This window comes from Musca domestica, unplaced genomic scaffold (assembly GCF_030504385.1).
Source record: "Musca domestica strain aabys unplaced genomic scaffold, Musca_domestica.polishedcontigs.V.1.1 60, whole genome shotgun sequence".
Classification (NCBI taxonomy): domain Eukaryota; kingdom Metazoa; phylum Arthropoda; class Insecta; order Diptera; family Muscidae; genus Musca; species Musca domestica.
The window spans coordinates 3,944,332-3,966,705 of NW_026712364.1; the positions used below are offsets into that span (position 1 = coordinate 3,944,332).

The 22,374-nt window shown below is 36.0% G+C and overlaps 1 protein-coding gene across 2 annotated transcripts in view; it reads left to right on the forward strand.

Annotated features, from left to right (window-relative positions):
• Positions 1-3,616: 3,616 nt before the first annotated feature.
• Positions 3,617-22,374, forward strand: part of LOC101894875 (teneurin-a) — a 568,898-nt gene continuing 550,140 nt past the window's right edge. For both annotated transcript variants that reach the window (XM_059129381.1, XM_059129382.1), the window contains exons 1-3: positions 3,617-4,507; positions 14,448-15,500; positions 20,054-20,135. In XM_059129381.1, the coding sequence (XP_058985364.1) occupies positions 4,273-4,507; positions 14,448-15,500; positions 20,054-20,135 (1,370 nt within the window). In that variant the 5' untranslated portion in view covers positions 3,617-4,272. The remainder of the gene's footprint in view (positions 4,508-14,447; positions 15,501-20,053; positions 20,136-22,374) is intronic.

The following is a 22,374-nucleotide window of genomic DNA, read 5'->3' on the forward strand; positions in this document are numbered from 1 at the left end:
TGGATGCTTGCATTCGGCAGCATCATAATCAAAACAAAATTTCAAAAGTAAAACTGTTGCAAAAATCGTTCGCTAATTTTCTTTTTGTTTTGGTTCGTTTCAAAAAACCAAACATTCAATATTTCTTTCGTTGATACCAACAAAACTATCGTCGTTGCTAGTTCATAGTTTGGCGTGCTTTACTACATAAAGCAAAGATTGCAATATAATTCTTTTGGTTTGGTCTGTCCGTTTTAATATTGCATATTGTTGTTGTTACATTTATTCTCTTTTTCTCATTGCAACAACAGTCAAATTCATTTTCTGTTTTGTTTGTCGCAAACAACAACAACACTGTTTGATCATCCACCAACATCACTGCTTGCTTTGTCGTTGTTCTCTGATCAGCACTTGTTGTTTGTGCTTTGTTAGATCAGTGAACGAACATAACAAACGAAGGAAGAATATTTTTGTGTATTCCTCTTTCTGTCGTGTCCGTTTAGGTTGAGTAGCTACACTACGTTGGTCGGTCACCTCTGTTTGTTACATTAGTTGGTATTGGGTGTAAAATTATTGTTGATATTGAAGTAATAATAATTTTAATACTGTTGTGTATTAAACTTTTGATCGTTGTTTTTACCTTTCAATAAGCTTATACACCCTATAGACGGTCATTTTGACTAATTAGATAAATATAAATAAAATTGTTATTATATTTATTTTTTGCATTTTCCCCCAAAATTGTTCGGTATTTCTTCATTTAATTATGGCCTTCGCTCCTCTACAAACCTTCATTAGAGCATTGGACGCTCTGACAGAATTTGGTGCACAAATCGGTGCAATAGAAGATAATAATTTAGATATTAGTTCTTTAGAGGAAAGGAAGAGCAAGTTAGAAAAACTATGGCAAGCGGTAAATAAATCGTTGCGTCTCTTAGCAAATTCGGAAAATGTAACAAAAGAACATCTGCATTTGGCAGAAAGTAAATATAATGTTTCTATTAATATTTACTCTAGTATGATGGCAACAATTAATAGAAAAATTATAAAATATCGTTGCCTAACAAGAAATTCAATTAAAATTGCGGATGCATCTCATGAGCAATCGGCTCAATCTCTTTTGGTTCCTGAATTGCAGGAAAATAGTGCCGCAAATATTTCTTCTGGTTGTGATATCGTTCACCATATGGCACTGCCCCCTATTGATATTGATGTTTTTAAGGGAGATTTTTCTTCTTGGCCTTCCTTTCGGGACTTGTTTAGTGCTATTTTTATTAGTAACTCTCGCTTGAGTGATGTGCAGCGACTGTATTACTTGCTGCAAAAGACTGCTGGTGATGCAAGGGAAATAGTTTCGCAATTTCCGTTGACTAATCGTGGTTTCGCTTTCGCATGGAAAGCATTAAATGATGAATACAACAATATTCGAATATTGGTTCATCTTCAACTAAAGTCGTTGTATAGTCTTCCAATTCTTCTAAAAGAAACTGCATCGGGTCTAAAAGAGATCCGACGGGGAATAAACAGTTGCATATTTTCAATGTCGACCTACAACGTTCCCACAGATCAATGGGATCCGATACTGGTGTTTCTCTGCCTTCAACGTTTGCCAAAAGAAACGCTTGTACTATGGGAACAAGGTATCAAAAACAAATCGGCTCTTTCTTCGTGGAAAGATTTAGACACATTTCTTTCAGAAAGGATAAACACGCTTGTGTGTTTGGAAAATTATGGCGAAAAATCGATTCCTTTGCCTAATTCAAATTCGTTTAATACCGCTACCAAGTCCAACTCTAAATGTTCGTATTCCCCTTCAATTGGAAAAACGTGTTTTCTTTGTAGTGAGAAAATCCATCGGCTTCATTTGTGTTCAAAGTTTAAGAATTTGTCCCCCGCAAATAGGTTTGCATTCGTAAAACGCAACGACCATTGTATAAATTATTTGGTAAAGGGACATAAACTAGTAAATTGTACTAGTAAAAATAGATGTTGGAAATGTGGTCAACGTCATCACACGTTACTACATCGCGAGTCATTAAAACCGAATAGTGCGTTTCCGGTTCTGACTCCAAAGTCTTCGTCTAGCGCAGCAAAATCGTTGTTGTCAGCTTCAGCCCCCGTTTTTCGTCCCTCGAAATGTACATCCTCCACATCGGTTGGAGCCCAAAATAAAAAATGGGATTTGGTTCGTTCAAAATCACTACACCAAATGTCGAAGAGGAACCTGATTAAATTCATAAAAACCAATTTATCAGATGGAAATCATAAAGAGATATTTAAATCTGTAAACAATGTTGTAAAACGACCTCCGCATGAAATCGGCCTAGCGAATATCCTTTCGGAAAAAAACGTAGCTCGACTGAAGTCCGAATCTGTAACTGCAGGTTCATCTGCGGCTTCAAAGTATTATATTTCGTGTAATAAAATAGCTTGATTGAAGTCCGAATCTGTTACTGCAGATTCATCTGCGGCTTCATGTTATCGTTGTAGCGGAGTTGGATCCCGAATCTGTTACTGCAGATTCATCTGCGTTTCCATTCCCTACATTTTTATAGAACAAAAAGCTCACACTGCACTATACAACCCGTACCTACTACTGGAACTAATATAGATTAAGTTAATTGTGTTGAAACATGCTTTGATGTTTCAAGGGGGTCGGCATGTTTAATTTAGAATTGCATAAAATATTGCTTTTTATTGACCCCTGGTTTGGTCCTTAATTATTCGTTAAAATGTACGCGCTACGGTTTATTGCAACCTTGTGCTAGCGCCTTTGACATTTTAACGAGTAATTATTTGTCACTTGTTTTGCCGCCTCCTTTAGACATCAAGTAGTATTTCGCTGTCATTCGGACAGACAACACCGGCAATATCGTTTGCAGCACATATTTTTGTGCATAGAAGGGCATATTGTTGCCAGAGGTAATATCGTTACCAACCAAACTAAGAATAAATAGATCTATATTATATTAAGGAAAACCTCTGTTGTTTTATTTCTTTTTATATTTTCCCCTACGGTCCACTGCTCGACGCATTCGGCGTTTCACTCCCATCGGCGGAGCCCCTCTGAGCTAAACAATGGGGATATCACCAAAATTTCATGAAGACAGAGCCATAATTGCGACCAGTAGAAATAAACATGGACAGGCACACATAGCTAGATCGATATACCATCATGAATATATGACCAATATTTCGAAGTGTTATAAACTTTCAAACTAAAAATTTCCCCAACAAATATGGTATGCTCCAGAACTTCAAGAATGTACAAGTTTTTACTACGATAACCGATTTTAACTTTATGATATAAAAAAAAAAATTGCAACACTTGTAGGTTCTTGCAAGTAGTGGAACAAAGCAGTAGTGTTGTTGTATATAAAAATATTATTTATCTTTTACCATAAATGCTCACACGCAACTATTTTGGTAACGGCCTACCATGAAAAATTCGGTCTCAAAAATGTGCGCATATACTACTCACATAGGCTTTTGGTTATCTTTCATTCGAAAATATTTTTCATAACTCAAAAATAACGAATCATAATTTTTCAGGTGACAATAAATTTTCTTTTGCGGTCATAAAAATATTTTAATTAAACTAATATCACCTTTATGGGCTCTTATCATTGCAGAAGCATACATGTGTGGCCACATGCGGTGAAGATTCCATGGATGTTGGCTATTTCACACTGAATGGACAATCATGCATGGATGCCAGTTTCAGTTTTCAAAAATGTGTATAAATCAAAAACAATTGCCCAAAGAACTGCCTCAACTACGACGTCGACGACAGCAACAGCAACGACAACAATCACAAACTATCCGGCCAAAGGATACCCACCTATATATCTGATTTTATATCCTTCATCTCATTTATTGTTGTTGGTCATGTATTTCGGCTGTTGGCCGTTTGGACAGACGTTAATAGAAAGCATAACCATAACCGATTAAAGCAGCAGCAGAAGAAGAAGAAGAACTGAAGTGTGATGCTGAATGTGTAGCGGAAAAAAGGTGAAGGGCGAGCAAAATAAAAACGGATTCAGTGGCTAACCGAGCAGAAATATTGCCATCATATCTTCTCGGCTATTTTGTTGTTTTTTTCTGTTGTCGTCGTTTTGCGTTCAAAATAGATGACCTAAAGCCTGTACGCCTTCGACGTAGAAGAAGACCGCAATAACAACAACAAAAAAAGAAACCCAACAGCACCAACGATAGTGGGAAAAAAGTAATAGCGGAATAGCTGAAGCGCAAGGACACAACTCAACACACAAACGCCACGGCTCAAATCACAAAATGTCCAGCCATTCGGGAACAATTGGCCGCAAACGTGGTGGCAGCGGTGGAGGCGGAAGTGAATATTACTTTAGTGGTGGCGAACACAATATACGACGTCAACGCTCGGCCGAATGGCATAGCCGGCATGCATACAACAGCAGCAGTGAGGATGAGTACCAGAATACGGGTCAGGCATCAGCATTCGATACGCAATTGCTGGCCCAGCTGCTGTTGCAGAGTCAGCAATTGGCAAGTAAGTCGTTAGTCCATAAGTCCATTTAAGTAGTCCCCCCCATTTCATAATATATGACTGTGTCGCCAAAGTTTCTAGTTAACGAGTGAACGGGGGAATTGGCAAAGACGGTTAAAACCAAAAACCAAAAGAGATAGTGGGGAAAAACACTAACGGATTGGGCAAATAAAGGGGGAATATCGACGAATCGCGTATTACCCTTCAACTTAATTTCGTATACCAGATCCCTTGGAAAAAGTTAGAAATGTAGAAGTCAGTAACAATCTGAGAGCACCTACACAGTGTTGACAGCCCAGGAAGAACACTCGTTCCTTAGCATTTGGCCACCTTTTTTGGGGGAAAAATAAATATTGGACCAACATAACCCAACTTCATGCTCATGCTGGTCTGAAATTTAAAGAGATTTGCGAAGTTTGAAGTGAACTAGGGAAATATCTCGAATTTTATGAAAGTTTATGCTTATTAAAAACTTTGACCCTGAATGCATCTTATGCTTAGTAATTGCGTAATTGAATTATACATAGCTTCTTTTGAGGATCTTCATATAATCACTTCTCACTCGATTTATGCATGTCACTCCCTCCGTCCGTCCCTGTATTTTTGTCAACAAAATGCAGATCGTATTTATCATACGATTGAGATGAAATTTTCCGAACAATATTTGTTTGGGCCAAGGACGAACCCTGCTGAAACTGGTGAGAATCGGTTCAAATTTATATATCGCCCCAAATATATAGATTCGCCCGATATCGTTTTAATTGTTCACCAAATGGCTAATATCAGTCCAATTGGCCTGAATTTTGACACATCCAACTAAATTCATTCTAGAAAAAAGTACTTCGAATTTGGTAATATTCGGACATAACCATAGCTCCCATATATATGTTTCACCCGATTTGATACTTAAGTCCCTCACAAGCTTAATATGCACTCCACAAAAATAATATTTGATACCAAATAACTTATAAAGCTCAAAAATAATTCTGTCAAATCTTATCGAGATCTAATCAGATTTGAATATAGCTCCCGTATATCTTTATCCGTTTTCAGGCCTTTTGTGCACCAAATGGCTAATATCGGCCCAAATGAAGTGTTTTGTGGCACTTCAGACCGAATTCAGCCTAAAAGCATGTACTTCAAATTTGGTGAAAATTTGGTTCATATATAAATATAGCTTCCATATATATTTTTCATCCGATTTGGGGCTTAAAGTCCCTCACATGCGTAATATGTACTCCACAAGAATGGTATTTGGTACAAGATATCATATACAGCCCAGAAATAGCTCTGCCAAATTTTATCGATATCGTTACAGATTTGTATATATCTTCGATACACATCTTCATCCGATTTTACGGTTATTGTCCCCCATATGTCAGCCAAAATTGGATAGATTTATTCATATTGAAACGAATTTTTCCATTTGGTGAAACTCGGTCCGGTAGATTAGTATAGGCAAGATTATAAGAAAATCGAACAATTATATCCAATTTTATGCAAATTATAAATTCCATATTCATCTCAGAAATATTTAAAATATTTAGATACAGCAGAAATATTTAGATACAGCAGTTGTAAAGAATCGCTGACTTGTTTCGCTAGTTATGACAAATAAATGAATTGAAAATTGTGATCCTTTGTGGTTGAGGTACCAGAAGGTATTCGCAGATATATATGTCATCTTCACAGAAGATCGTGTGTTAGTAAAGTTTATGGGATGTGTGAAATATGTAGAGAACCGGATGCTTATTTCGGATTTTATGATCGTTTTGGTTATTCAAAACGTTGGTCCTTTGTGGCGGAGGTATCAGAAGCAATGGTCCGATCTCTACCATCTTTATAACTATGTTAATTTGCCAATTTGGCTTTTTATGAGCTTCACTTATATTCAAAATTTTGAACCTTTGTGGAGGAGGTACCAGATGGAGTGAGCCGATATAGCCCTTCTTCATAGCAGATCTTGTGTTAGTAAAAACAATGGCATGCGTGACATCTCGGATTTTATAATAATTTTGGTTGTTCAAAACTTTGACCCTTTGTGGGGGAGGTACCAGAAGGAGTGGGTCGATTTATTCCATCTTCAAAGCAGACCATTTGTCAGTAAAAATAAATGGGGTGTGTGTAATATGAAGAGAACCGGATGCATATTTAGAATTTTAGGATCGTTTTGGTTATTTAAAATTTCGACTCTTTGTGGGGGAGTTACCAGAAGAAATGGTCCGATTTCTCATTATAATAGATCTTGTGTTGATAGAAATAGTGACAAGTAGCAAGTCTGAATGGAATCAAATGTTAATTACGGTTTTTATGAGCTTTACGGATATTCAAAATTTTGAGGTGGTACAATGAAGAGAAGGTAGGTCAACTTTGAAAAAATTGCAAGTATAGAGGTCTACCTGTTTGCCTTGTAATGTCAGAATTACTATCAAAACAATAAAAAAGCAAACAAATTGTTGCATTGATTTTGAATAAATAATTTAAAACCACGAAAACTGAATGTATGGTCAAAATTACTTTTCAATATCATGTTCTATATATCTCTTATGGTTTATTTCGCAACAAAAGCTGTAGATTTTGTCGATGCATTCTTTGCAATAAGCATTTTGAAAACACCCGAATTTGAATATTTTCTGAACAATTTTTTATTATTTAAAAGAAGACACACACATAAGCAAATGAAGTTGACATATTAAGCCAGAAAAATAAAAAATTTAAATCATATGGTAGTTCTGCCCTACCTTGAATTCATTGTACCATGGGAGGTACCAGAAGGAGTGGACCGATATATTCCATCCTCACCCCAGACCTTGGGTTAATAAAAATATTGCGATGTGTGCAATTTGAAGACAATCAGACACTTACATCACATTTTATAAGAGTTATAATTATTCAAAATTTTAACCCTTTGTGGGGAGTTACTTGAAGGAGTGGATCGATATTGTCCATTTTCTCACCTGATCTAGCACTGGCGCAAATATTAGGATTTACAAAGTTGGAGCAAAATCGGATTAGAGTTTCTCTTTCTGTGCAAAAAAAAAATATTTTTTGGAATTTTCAACCTTTTGTGCGAGAGGTACCAGAAGAAGCGGACCGATATATTCCATCTTAACACCAGACCTTGGGTCGATAAAAAAAATATTGGGATGTGTAAAATTTAAAGACAGTCGAACTCTTACATCATATTTTATAAGAGTTGTAATTATTCAAAAAATTGTTTGGAGAATTTCGACCCTCAGCCATATGGCTAGTGAGGGTATAAATATCATTTGATACGTCCAAAACGTACCTCATCGAAATACGGTTTTAGACCCTAGGTCTCTTAGGACCCAATCCGTTTCAGGACATTTGGAGTCGATCTGGCGATGTCCGTTTGTCCCTCGGTCTGTCTGTCCGGCACGATAACTCTCGAAGAGTATCCGATTCGATCCAAACTTTGTGCATCGTAATATTATTGTCAAACTTAGATCGAGTTCGAAGATGGGCAATATCGGTCTACTCCTTTTGGTACCTCCCCCACAAAATGTCAACATTTGTCAAGAAAATAATTTACTGGCCAGAAAGACTAAGTTCCATAATTTTGAATAATCTCAAACACATATACCATCAGCAATTTGAATATCAAATTTCAGAATTGTATATCTTACCCTTCGCACTTTATCAAATATGGGACCATTCAGTACTTTTTGTACAATTATAGTGCAAATTACTAAAACCACATCCATATGTACCGGCTACCAATGAACAGCGACCTAAATTCCAGTTATCAAACACTATATATTTACCCAATACCAAATTGTACTAAATTGGGAATATTTTAGTACATATAAGTACAAATTTCAAAAGCTACCAAACCGACAGTAATTTTTTCCAATTTTCAGGATATCAGCTTTATTTGTTAACCCAAATCTACATTTTTCCACATTTAGTACCATTTAGTACACTTAAGTACGAATTTCCAAGACTACCTACTTGCCTCAGTCCTAAAATGCAATAGTTATCTTATTTCTAAATTTAAAGATTCCAGCTCCGGTTGACCCATATCGAAAGTGTACCAAATTTAGTACCATTTAGTACTTTTTGTGTAATTTCAAATTTCAGAATTCCCGCCACAAAAACAGAATTGTAGCACCGTATTTCAGACTTTTAGTACGAGCGTCGAAAAATAACAACTTATCCAATGTCTTACTTCAAATGCGAAAATTGCAATTCAAGCCCTGAAATTTAGTTTAAAAGTATAGTTCACACCATTTTAGTATAAATTTCAAAATATCGCTACTAATAAAACGAAATTTTACAAAAACAAAAAAAAAAAAAACATGCTTTTCAAAAAGTATCACCAGTAATCTATCTATATGCGAAATTAAAAGATTTAGGCCTGTAAAGTTTTAGTACTTTTTAGTAGTTACTTCCAGAAACTTATTGGACGTTTCGTGTCAGTTTCGACGAATTTAGTTCAGTTTAGTACGAATTTCCAAAATCCACGGCTTTCATCACAATCAACAACATTTTAGAATAGGCCGTTTCTTCTCAGTTTTTACCATTTTATACATATGTTCGGAAATATTTTATTTCAAAAAATTCAAGTTCGACTCGCATTTTCGAATTTCGATATCGAATTTTATTTTCTCCTACAACGGATTGTTTTAGTGGTGTGGGTATCTTATTGTTAACTCAGTAAACAAAAGTATTTTCTTTTTTATTTTCATCTGTCCATAATAATGAAGTACTTGACCTGAATTCGTCAAATTTTTCGATAGCTTAAAAAACAATCATAAATGTTAAATAAACAAAATAAATCATATAATATTTCAATACAAAATATATTTTTTCTCTAAACTGTATCTGAAACAAAACTAAGAACCCTTGTAAATTAACAATTTCACTGCGAAAAATCCCTAATTGCATAGCATGTAGCCAGCAAAAAGTGGTCGAACTATGAAATCCAGTTATTGCATAGCTATTTTTGATGGCCACTCGAGTGTTGCGCACATATCCATGGCATATCAATGCTAGCAATTTGATATTGCGGCTGAAAAATAGTAACGGTCACTTATATGAGTGTCTGTTTGTCTATGTGTGTGTGTGTGTATTTTATGGCCTTTCTTCACAATGCTGAATGGATTTATTTGGTATTTATATCCTTGGTAGTTTTATGCCATAACCATCTTCTGGACTAGTCCACTAAAACACCAGCATGGGTGGACGACAAATTCCAGTTTTTCTTTTATTTTTTTCTTTTTTTTTCAATTAGCGGTACCACTGATAAGAGGATTTTCAAAGAGATTAAAAGAGTGATGAAAATAATTTAATTTTGTGATTTTTTCTCCACTGCTGCTGCTGTTGTTGTAACTGTTACCATTCTTTGGGTCGAGATATTATGGCACTATCATTCCCACTCGGCTCTGCTCTGTTCTGGGTGTTGGCATGGCTTTTAAGGTTGACTTAACATTTGTGATGTGATTCAGCAAAAGGGCTTAAAACAATTAGAATCTTTATAACGAAATGGAATTGCCATGAAAACGAAAACAAATAGAACTTTTCCGTAACAATTAGTGTCAGATTGAAGAGGACTTGGCAAAACGGAGTCGTAGATGTTTAATTAGAAAAATAAAGTTAAAAGTTAATTTTAGTGCGCCCAAATCAATTATAAAAAAAATTAAAAAATAATGAAATCAAAACCATAGTAACCATAAGTCTAATATTGAGTACAGTTAATTAATACATTCTCATTAAAGTTGTTGTAGTTTGGACGAGACAAACTTCCTTTCAAATTTGAAGTTTCTGATGAATGTTGCGATGTTTGCCAACGTGTAGCATTATTGAATATTTTTGCGAGAAAGTCTTTTACATATTTTCAATTCAAAACAAGTTAAAAAGTATCATTCGGTTTAGTCGACAGATGAGAAAAAAACTGCAACAAAGTCAAACGCCAAAATTTTTACATTTTTTTTAATTTTATTGAATGAAAGCAAAAAATGTCGGAAATAGCATAAAATCTTAGATTTTTGATTTGTTGGAATTTGTCAATTTTGACACTTTCTGTCATATTGAAGTGGTGGCCGATTGATAAAAGACTTTAAGAAATTGCAAGACTTTGTACTGCATGAGATAGGGCTAAACATGGAAACATCTGTCAAATCTTAATTTTTATGATTTCATAATATAATTCAGAAATGTGAAAAATTCACATATAATTTGTGTTTTTTTTCTTTCGTATGCCCTAGGAGAATTGTTAGAGTCTAGCACCGCATGATATCCACAAGATATATGAAACAATTGTCAATCAGTGCTGATAGTGATCTCGTAGCAGGGGCTTAAAAAATGCAGACTTTGTTGCGGCTTTTTATCTTTTATCGTGGGGCACTGCAAGTTGATGGATTTCTGCAGTGCCCCAGGATAAAAGATAAAAAACCGCAACAGAGTCAAACGTCATAATTTTTACATTTTTTTTTTTAATTTTATGAATGAATGAAAGCAGAAAATGTCGGAAATAGCATAAAATTTTAGAATAAGTATATATTTGTTCGAATTGGTCACCTTTGGCACGAATTATGGCCTTCAAACGGCCAATGAAACCGTCACACGGTGCCCGAATGTTGCGGTGAAGCGCTATATTATATATATAGGGTATATTAAATTTGTCATTCCGTTTGTAACACCTCGAAATATACATTTTGGATCTTGATCAGCATAAAATTCTATGTCGATTTAGCGATGTCCGTCCGTCTATCCGTCTGTGGAAATCACTCTAGCTTCCGAACGAATTGAAGTAGATTGATAAAATTTTACTCAAATGTATACTATGTTCGCTGGACTTTTGGTATTGAAAATGGTGTTCCATGTGGACCTACATTATGGTATAGCCCCCATATAACGGTACCTCCCAAAATTCGGTATTTTGATGATTTTTGCGACAATATTCATCGGAATTGTTTCAAATGTGGTATTTGAAGTTTGAAATGAATATTACAGCATATTACAGAAAATTGTCTGCGCATGGATACTACAGCCTAAGACAGAAAATTATCTGTGCAGGTCCACAGAATTTTTAACGGATTTTATTGTTTTTTAGAATTGCCAAAATTGTCAAATGGTGAAGGGTATTCAAAGTTCGGCCCGGTCGAACTTACAGCTTTTTTACTTGTTCTAATTTGTATTGAAAGGAAGATAAAAATATCGGAAATGGCATAAAATTTTAGAATATGTTTAGATTTGATGCTTTGGCATATCGAATTGGTCATCTTTGGCACGAATTATGGCCTTCAAACGACCAATGACACCGTCACACGCTGCCCGGATGTTGCTTTGCGGTATTTGGCCGATTCCCGGCGAAGCACTTGCTTGGGTTAATCGTATTTCTTAGTTCCAAACTTACTTTTCAAAATACTCCAGACACAATAGTCCAACGGATTAGTATACGGAGATTTTGATGGTCATTGTGCGCTGGAAATGAAACGAGGATCCTCATTTTGTAACCATTCTTGGGTGGCGCGTGCTGTTGGAATATCCAAGGTCTGCGGACAAAATGTTTGCGTGCCCAAGACTTTAATACACCCTCCAGAATATTTTCCGTCGATTAATACGAGCGGAGTTTGACTATCGGCTGTTATGGCAACCCACACCATCACCAGCCGGCCAGTGCTTGATTTCTGGTGGCCAACCGAACGTGCACATTCCCAGCTGACCTCTTTGGCAAGTAAACACGATCATTTTGTTTGTTTACAAACTGCTGGACAACGAATGTTTTATCATCGGAGAAAACCAACTTCGGCAGTTCACCACTTTCGGCCAAGCGAAGCAACTCTTTAGCTCTTTTGAGTCTATTTTCTTTATGTTACGGTGTAAGTTCTTGCACTTTTTGGAATTCCAAATGGCTTTAAACCGAGCTCATTTTGCAATATTTGCCGATATGTGCAGCTCATGAGCCACACATGAACAGCGACCATAATGCCAAATTTTTGATTTCAAGCACTATTTGTTCACCAAGTGTCAAATGGCACCAAATTTGGTACTATTTGTAAATTTCGCGCCCTTGTAGTACACATTCCCAAAACTACCCCTTTATCACAAATCACTCCAATACAAAATTTCAATTTTCCAGTTTCAACCATTTACTCTAAACCAAACGGTTCCAAATTTAGTACAGTATGCACACTTAGCATACATTTCCAAAACCAACTCCATACCTCAAATTCAAACACCCAAAAAAAAATTTAAACACAGGTACCATCAGTAATCAAAATATAAAATTTCAGAATTGAATCTACATCACTGCACCCAATATCAAATATGGTACCATACGGTGGTACTTTTCGTGCAATTATAGTACACATAACCGAAACATCCTCCATATGTCCAGGCTACACATGAACAGCGAGCCTTATAAAATCTTCAGATTTTTAGCACTGTCTGTTCACCCAATACCAAATTGTACCAAATAAAGTACTATTTAGTACTTTTTGTGCTCTTATATTACACATTTTCAACACCACCACTTTATTACAAAACAAACATCAACAGGGACACCAATACAAAGTTCCAAAATTCTAGCTTCATTCGTTCAACCTATTCCAAATCTTCCATATTTACTAAAATTTAGTACAGTTCGTACACTTAGTACACATTTCCAAAAATTATCTTCATATATCAAACTTACTTTCCGAACTTGATTCCCATACTTAATTTTAAGTTATTAGAGTTCATTAGTAGAGTTTATTATTAGAGTTGGAACGTTCATTCTGCACTCCATCAATAACTCTCATTCCAAATTTCAGAGTTCTAGCTCCATCAATACCATTTTGTCCCTAATGTAGTACAATTTGTTACACATAGGTAAAATTTCCCATAACAACTTACATCATACAGTGCAATAGAAATCTAATTTCGAAATTTCAGGATTCTAACTCTATTGGTTCTCCCAAAGTTTAAATGGTACGCGATTTATTACCGCTTTGTAGACATAATTTTCAAAACTACCTACATACCTCAGTCCTAGAATGCAATAGTAATCTTATTTTCAACATTCTGGATTCCAACTCTATTGGTTCTCCCTAAATTTCAATTGTACCAAATTTAGTACCACTTAGTACACATACGTACAAATTTTAGAAATTATCTACGTATCTCAGTCCTACAATGCAACAGTAATCATATTGCCAAATTTCAGGATTCCAACCCTATCGGTTCATCCAAATCGAAATTATACCAAATTTTGTACTTTTAGTGCACTTACGTACAAATTCGTAAACTTCCTCCATATCCCAATCCTACATTCCGCCTGTAATGTTAATTTCAAATTTCAGGAATCCAGCTCCATCCGTTCCTCCCAATTCAAATTGTACCAAATTTAGTACCGTTTAGTACTATTCATATCCAAAACTACCTACTTACATCGATCCTACTCCTCAACCTTGATTCCCATTCCAAAGTTCATGTTTTTAGTTCTAACCGTTTACATGATACGAAATGGTACCACATGTAATAAATTTTAGTACTTTTCGTACAATTATAGTTGTTATATATACCCTTCGGTACATCTATCATACACTCCATGAGTAACCCTTATTCCAAATTGAAGAGTTCTAGCTCTACTGTTTCCTCAAATAAAAATTGTATCATATTTAGTACCTTTTAATAATTTTTAAAACTTTTCGTCCCGTCCTAGTACGAATTTTCAAAAACCCAGTCTTATCTGACCCCTTTGGACCAAGAGTTTCCAACACCCAAAATTTCAGCCGTCTGGGCGTTTCATGAATCATTAAGTCAGTGAGTCAGTCAGTTACTATTTCATTAGCACAGATAGATCTTAAGTGGCATGGAAATTATAAAAATCCGATCCGACCAAACGTACAATATAGTGCTCTCATTTCTCTTTATAACTCTAAGAATCAGTTTTCAAATTTTGTATTACTACCTTATAATCCCTTATCTTTTCTTCCAGATATGGATCGCTACAACTCCGACTTTGAACATGACGACCATTTATCCTCAAGACTGAACGAATATCCATCCTCTACAAATCGTGAATTTTCAAATGCCAATATTGGCAGTCAGTCATATTTTCAACAGCTACAAATGGAACACGAACAACAGAGCACCGAACTATGTTCGCCTCTAAAACAATCACAACAGACTGCCAACAACACCCAAACGCCGACATCCGGTTCCACCCTGTCAACTGCCAACAATAAATTCCTGAACAATGCCAATTTGGGATTTATGCCCACAACTCGTAGTACAAATCCATTCCTCAACTCCAAATATGATTCGCAGTCGAATTCGGATTCGATAAGTGATCGCATCTCATTTTCGGGTAGTTCGGCAATGTTAGATCGTTTGCAAAATGCTCCCGAATATGCTACAATTAATAATCAAGCAGCAGCAGCTGCTGCATCATCGGTCATAAATACACCGTTTCTATTGGCCGACAACTCGGCGACACAAACAACAAATTCGGTAACGGGTAACTCCGTAAGTCCCGGTGTACGTGAATTGAGTGCGGTACCAACGCGCTCGCAACGTTCGAAAAGCGGTCGTAGTGTAAATCGTGCAAGCGGTATGACCTCATCCAGTAGTGCTACGTCTTCCAATAGTAATGCCACCCTAAACAATGCATCGCAACGTAACGAACGTGAAAGCAAACTGAAGTTACAGCAGCTACAAATGGAGTTACGCGAATACTCTGAATCGCAAGCAGAAAATAACAATAGCTCTTGTGGGGTAAAAGGCATGGAGAAGACGTCTGGTGATGACATGACTGGTGCAGGCTCTGGCGGTGAGATGTCTGAACTACACATGCTGTGTGGTGGCAGTGGTGGTGATGATGAAACCGAACCACCACCAGAACCTGCGCCACCAGAAATTCCTCCACGCACACAATCGTTACTGCTTTCATTGCGAAAGCATTCGGAATATAAGCTTAAATACGAAGAAAAAGGGGACCAAAAACATGAGGAATTTATACCAACGACACAGCTTCAGCAACTTCAAAAGGGTAAGTTTGAAAAAAGCTTTTGTATTTCCCAATGTTTCAATACAAAGGATATTTTATAAGCTTTTCATTTTCGTCCTTAAGAGCTTTTGTTAAGCTTTATAAACTGTTAGGGAACAAAAATAGGTAACAGTTTTAAAAGCAAATTGCATCTAAAGCTTTCTGTACATGTATAAATGTAAGTGTAAAAGCTTGAAGTTTTTAGTAACGCTTTTGAAAGCTTTTAGGTTTATGTATAGCAAAGCAAACCATGTTGTATACACAACCCCTTATTGAAACAGTTTGAAAGCCACCGCTATTGTACAGTTGTATATTCGAAGTAATTCATGAGTATAATTTTGTACTGTACTCTTACCCGTTAAACATTCATTTCAAATTTAAAGTTTTTTAATATCAGCAAGAATTAGTTTTCAAAATGTACTGTACTATCATATACTTATTACCGTATTGGATAACTCATCCAAATAGTTGGTTTAGGCCTATACAGGGTGAAATTATAAAACTGCAACAAAGTTAAACGCCATAATTTTACATTTTATACCCTCCACCATAGTATGAAGGGTATATTAAGTTTGTCATCCCGTTTGTAACACCTCGAAATATACATTTTAGACCCCATAATGTACATATATTCTTGATCAGCATAAAATTCTATGCCGATTTAACAATGTCCGTCCGTCTATCCGTCAGAAAATCACTCTAGCTTCCGAACGAAATAAAGTAAGTTCATAAAAATTTACTTAAATGTGTATTATGTCTGCAGGACTTTAGCCCCCATATAACGGTACCTCCCGATATTCGGTATTTTCATGATTTTAGCGACATTATTTACCGGAATTGTTTCAAATTTAGTATTCGAAGTTCGTAATGGATACCACAGCAGAAGACAGAAAATGGTACCCCCTATATTCGGTATTTTGATGATTTTAGCGATGTTATTTACAGGAACAATTTCAAATTTAGTATTTGAAGTTCGTAATGAATACTACAGCCTATGACAGAAAATTGTCTGTACAGGCCCACGTATTCGTATAGCCCCCATACAACGGTATCTCTCGACTTTCTGTATTTTTGATGGTGATTATTTACAGGAATTATTTCAAATTTTGTATTTGAAATTGTATTTGAAAATCGTAATACTACATCCTATACTAGAAAATTGGCATATGACAAAAGTTGCGTATGCAGGTTCACGTCGTCGTATAGACCCTAATATAGGGTTACATTCGGTATTTTTAAGATTTTAACAGAATTTTTAATAGATTTTAATTTTTTGGAAATTGCCAAATTTGTACTAAATGGTGGAGGGTATTCAAAATTCGGCCCAACCGAACTTACAGCTTTTTACTTGTTTCATTTAAATTTTATTGAATGAAAGCAAAAATGTTCGAATTGGTCACCTTTGGCACGAATTGTGGCCTTCAAACGGCCAATGAAACCGTCACACGCTGTCCGAATATTTCTTTGCGGTATTTTGGCCCATTCCCGGCGAGGCGCATGCTTGAGGTCATCAACACTTTTGTATTTTTTAGTGCCAACCTTGCTTTCCAAAATACTCCAGACACAATAGTCCAACAGACTGGTATTCGGAGATTTTGGTGGCCATGGTTTTGGAACCATTCTTGGGTGGTGCGTGCTGAGTGGGATGGTGCTGAGTCCTGTTGGAATATCCAAGGCCTGCGGCCAAAATGTTAGCGTGCCCAAGGCTTTAATACACCCTCAAGAATATTTTCGCGATAATATTCGGCATTTATTCCGATGCCACGGTCGATTAATACTAGAGGAGAGCGACCATCGGCTGTTATGGCAGCCCACACCATCACAATGGCCGGCGCTTGAGTTCTGGTGGCCAACCGAAGGTGCACATTTTCAGCCGTCCTCTTTGGCAAAAAACAACATCATTTTGTTTGTTTACAAACTGCTGGACAACGAATGTTATCTCATCGGAGAAAACCAAATTGGGCAGTTTACAACATTCGGCCAAGCGAAGCAAATCTTTAGCTTTTTTGAGTCTATTTTCTTTCTGTTGCGGTGTAAGTTCTTGCACTTTTTGGAATTTCAAGGGTGTTACCCCGAGCTCATTTTTCAATATGTGCCGAATGGAATATTGCGATATGTTCAGCTCACGAGCCATTTTTCGGCCACTGCGACGTGGGTTTCGATCAATTCGCTTCTTTACTTTTCGAAACATTTCTGCTGATGTTGCTGTTTTCTTCCGTCCACTTCCTTGACGTCGGGCTACGCTACGGTCACGAGCGATGGTACGAGACACAAAAGATTTATTCACATTTAAATGCTGGAGTGCTCCATCCATAGCTACTTGTGGTTTTCCAGCCAAATATGGAGAAATCACACTATAACGCTTGAATTCCATCACGAATAACTTTCACCAAAATGATTTTGTACGCTTGTGAACAATGTAGTGAGCTGTCACTGGAATAATTTTAACAGCTGTCGGACGAGTGGCTTAGAAATGACAGCAGTCTGAAGTTGGTTGCAGGTTTTTCATCACACCCTGTATAAAAGAGTAGCAAAATAACTTACTGACTGACCTAGAATCAACGCCCAGACCAAACGGCTGAAGTTAAAATCTTGAAATTTCGCACGAGGGTCAGTCTTGGTGCGTAGCGGATGATAATGTTGGCTTTTTGGAAATGCGTTCCAAATGGATACAAAAATCCTAAAGTATACCAAATATTTAATAATTTGTTTTGGACAAATGGGATGAGCGAGAATTCTGAAATTGGATTGAGAGACACTGATGGATTGCAGGATAGATGTACCAATGGATTTTAGTAAATTCGAACTTTAATGTTACAAAAAGATCTGTTAACATTTGGTACAATGTGATCGGATAGAGCTAAAACAAGTTAAAAAGCAGTAAGTTCGGCCGGGCCGAACTTTGAATACCCTCCACCGTTTGGAACGAATTTGGAAATTTTACAAAAATAAAATCGTTAAAAAATTATGGTAAATTTTAAAAGTATCGAATATAGCCGTTATATTGGGGTATATACGACGTGGACCTACCTAGGCATTGTTTGCCATTAGCCATTACCATATTCAAATTCGAAACTTGAAAAAAACGGTGAATAATGTAGTTAAAATCATCAAAATATCGTATATAGGGAGGTACCGTTATATCGGAGCTGTGGGAAGACCTGGACTAGCATGGACAATTTTCTGTCACAGGCTATAGCATCCATTACTAACGTCAAATACGATATCTCAAACAATTTCGGTGGGAATTGTACCTAAACTCGTCAAAATACCAAATATTGGGAGGTACTGATATATGGGGCCTATACGAAGACCTTGACCTGCATAGACATTTTTCTGTCACAGACTGTACATTACGAACTCTAAATACGTAATTTGAAACAATTCCGGTGAATAATGACGCTAAAATCATTAAAATACCGAATTTTGGGAGGTACAGTTATATGGGGCTATACGAAGACCTGGACCTGCGCAGACAATTTTCAGTCATAGGCTGTAGTATCCAATTTGAACTTCAAATAACAAAGTTGAAACAATTACGGTGAATAATGTCGCTAAAAACATCAAAATACCGAATATCGGGAGGTACCGTTATATGGGGGCTATATGAAAACGTGGACCTACATGGCCCATTTGTGAACTTAACCTGCCTACTGGAAACCTGCCTGTGCAAAATTTTAGCCTTCTATCTCAATTCGTTCGAAAGATAGCGTGATTACAACAGACAGACAGAGGGTCAGACAGACGGACATGGCTAAATCGACTTAGAATTTTACGCTGAGGGTATAAAAATGATATGGGAGTCAATGGCTTTAGAAAGTGTGCAAATTGTACCCAACGGTAAATTTGGAACAGTTCGGTTTAGAGTAAACGGATGTTGCTGAAAATTCTGTATTGAGGTCTCTATTGGTTGTAAATTTTTGATAAAGAGCTGGTTTTGGAAAAGTGTACTACAAGTGCACCAAAAGCACTGAATAGTACTATATTTTGTCAATTGTATTTTGGTATTGGATGTATTGGTAGTGCTTGAAATCTGAATTTTGGTATAACGGTCGTTGTTCATGTGTAGCCTGGACATGTGTAGGTGGTTCCGATTTGTACTAAAGACTAAATGGTACTATATTGGGTGAAGGGATAGAGCTGGAATCCTCATATATGATATTGTGGTCTCTGTTGGTCTCTGTTGGTATCTGTTGTTTTCTGGAATTGAGATATGGAGGTGTTTTTGAAAACGTACTACAATTGTTCGAAAAGTACTGAGTGGTACTAAATCTGGACATCAGAACATTTTACACCTGTATCACTAAACGAATGTCTGCTTTTGTCAGAAAAGTTGATGTAGTTTCATTAAAAAGGGTTTATTTTTTCCCGCTTAATATGTGTACAATTTAAAAAGTATGGATTAGTATCTTCTAAAGCCAATTAAAAACCGCATTTGTTTTATGTTTTTAATTAAGGTGTATACCTTAATACCACAGAATCCACACTCATAAAAACCAAAGAAAAATTAATTGGAAATGAAGAAAACCTCAAGATTAATCTCCCTTTAATTACAGATTATTTAATTACCGATGCTGTGCGCTGCAGTGAGAGTCAATCCAAGTCAATTGCATCAAGTGATTCACAAAGTCAACAAGGGTAAGTTTATTTTTTACAAGAAAACATATTTGAATATCATACCAGAGCTAGAGAAGAGAGTTAGAAAAAAATGACAAGGTAATCCAGAGGAGGAAAAAATACACAAAAGCACATGTGTTTAGATTAGATTTTTTTAACGCAAAATTTTAGTAATTTCAGAGTATGAACGAGATTTCAAAACGTTTGGTGGTTTTTACTCACAATATTGTTTTCATCATACATTTTTTATATAAAACTGTAAATGCTCATAAAAAAACAACAATTCCTCTATTTGTGTCTACACCGGCGGATCCCCCTGTTTGTCAATAAAAAAAGTAAATCATAAATGTTCACCACTACTATTGTGGTTTGTGCTCGCCCATCACATTTCCCGAGAAGGACAATCTACTTATTGCTGATTTATGTTGCAATGGGATTGGTTGGTGTTTTCAATTGCCTTCTTTATGTGCGATTCTATTGTAGATTTCTTTCAGAAACAAAAACACACATACAATACACTCAAAAGCTTTTCTCTTTCACTTTTCCATATAAAATTTTATATTTGAAAAAAAAAACAAACATCTTGTCAACAGTGAGCGAATAGCATTTTGAGCAAAGGGAAAAACATACATTTAAGAAGAAAAACATATTACTGTGCTACACAAACAGTTTTTCCGGGTAAAAATCTAGCAGATTATGAAAGCAAAGCTAAAACAAGTTAAAAAGTATCAGTTGACTTTGTCGGCCGATATATACCCTCAGCTTATGTCGGGTAATAAAATATATTTTTACTTGATTATTTAAAATGTTTACCCTTTATTGTTATGGTACCGAAGAAGTGCGCCAATTATTTCTTAACCTATGGACCAATATATTCTATATTTGCATTACATCTATATAGTAATATTATTATTTTACCCATTTTGGGGGATGTACCCGAAAGAAAGATAACCGATGAGAATTAATGTCGAAATTATTGCATTGTACGAAGTTAGAAGAAACATCGTTTAATTATTTGTAATTTTAAGAAATTTGACTTGTTTAAAGCTTTTACTTCTTGTGGGGGAAGTAAAACCGGAATTTGGAGTTTAGTTAAATATTGTGATATAGGGTAAGTGTGACTAAATTCGGCATGTCCCAGTAGTCGGCACTTTTTATTTTTAAGCCCAAATAAATGAAACTATTATAACTAAATATATTTTGTTTACTTCATATATATTTCAACTATCTTTGTACACAATTTCGCTAAGAAAAGATGAATTATTCTAATAAAAATTAAATTTTTGTCTGTAAAGGTCCTCAACAATTCATATTCTCTAGAAAAGTACAAAAAAGACGTCGAATCAGTTAAACTAAATAAAAATATTACATTTTAATGAATTAATTTATTATTATTAATTATTCTCACAAAAAAATCGGTATGCCGACTGTTGAAACATGCCATACCGACAATCGGCAAGTGGTGCCGACTACTGGCAAAAAAGCATTGTTTTAATAAAACTACAAATTTATGAAATTTAATAAAAAATTATTAAAAATTTATTTATTATTGCAAAAACTATACAAAATTTCGAATCTGAATAAATTAACTTTGTAATAATTGAAATGTTTCACTCAGAACGGTGAGTGATTAAAAACGCGAAAATCCTAAAAGTGCCGACTTCTGGTACACTTATCCTACTTAGCATTAATAACTGGCTTTCTTCGCATGTTATAAAGGTTATAACTAACCATAATGTTGACCATTTGTGGGGGAGGTACCGGAAGGAAAGGTCCAATAAATTCTGTCTTCCCACCAGAACTTGTGTTGGCAGAAATACAGGGTGAGATGAAAAAACTACAACCAACTTCAGACTGCTGTCATTTCTAAACCGAAAGTGGTGAACAGCCGAATTTGGTTTTCTCCGTTGAGAAAACATTCGTTGTCCAGCTGTTTGCAAAAAAACAAAATTTTCGTGTTTACTTGCCAGAGAGGTCAGCTTTCTTTCGGTTGGTATTAATCGACCGTGGCATCAGAATAAATGCCGAATATTATAGCGAAAATATTCTGGAGCCTTGGGCACGCAAACATTTTGGCCGTAGACTTTGGACATTCCAACGGGACTCAGCGCCATCGCACTCAGCACCCCCACCCAAGAATGGTTACAAACTGAGGTTCCTCGCTGCATTTCCAGAGCACAATGACCACCAAAATCTCCACATACCAATCCGTTGGACTATTGCGTCTGGAGTATTTTGGAAAGTAAGGTTGGCACTAAAA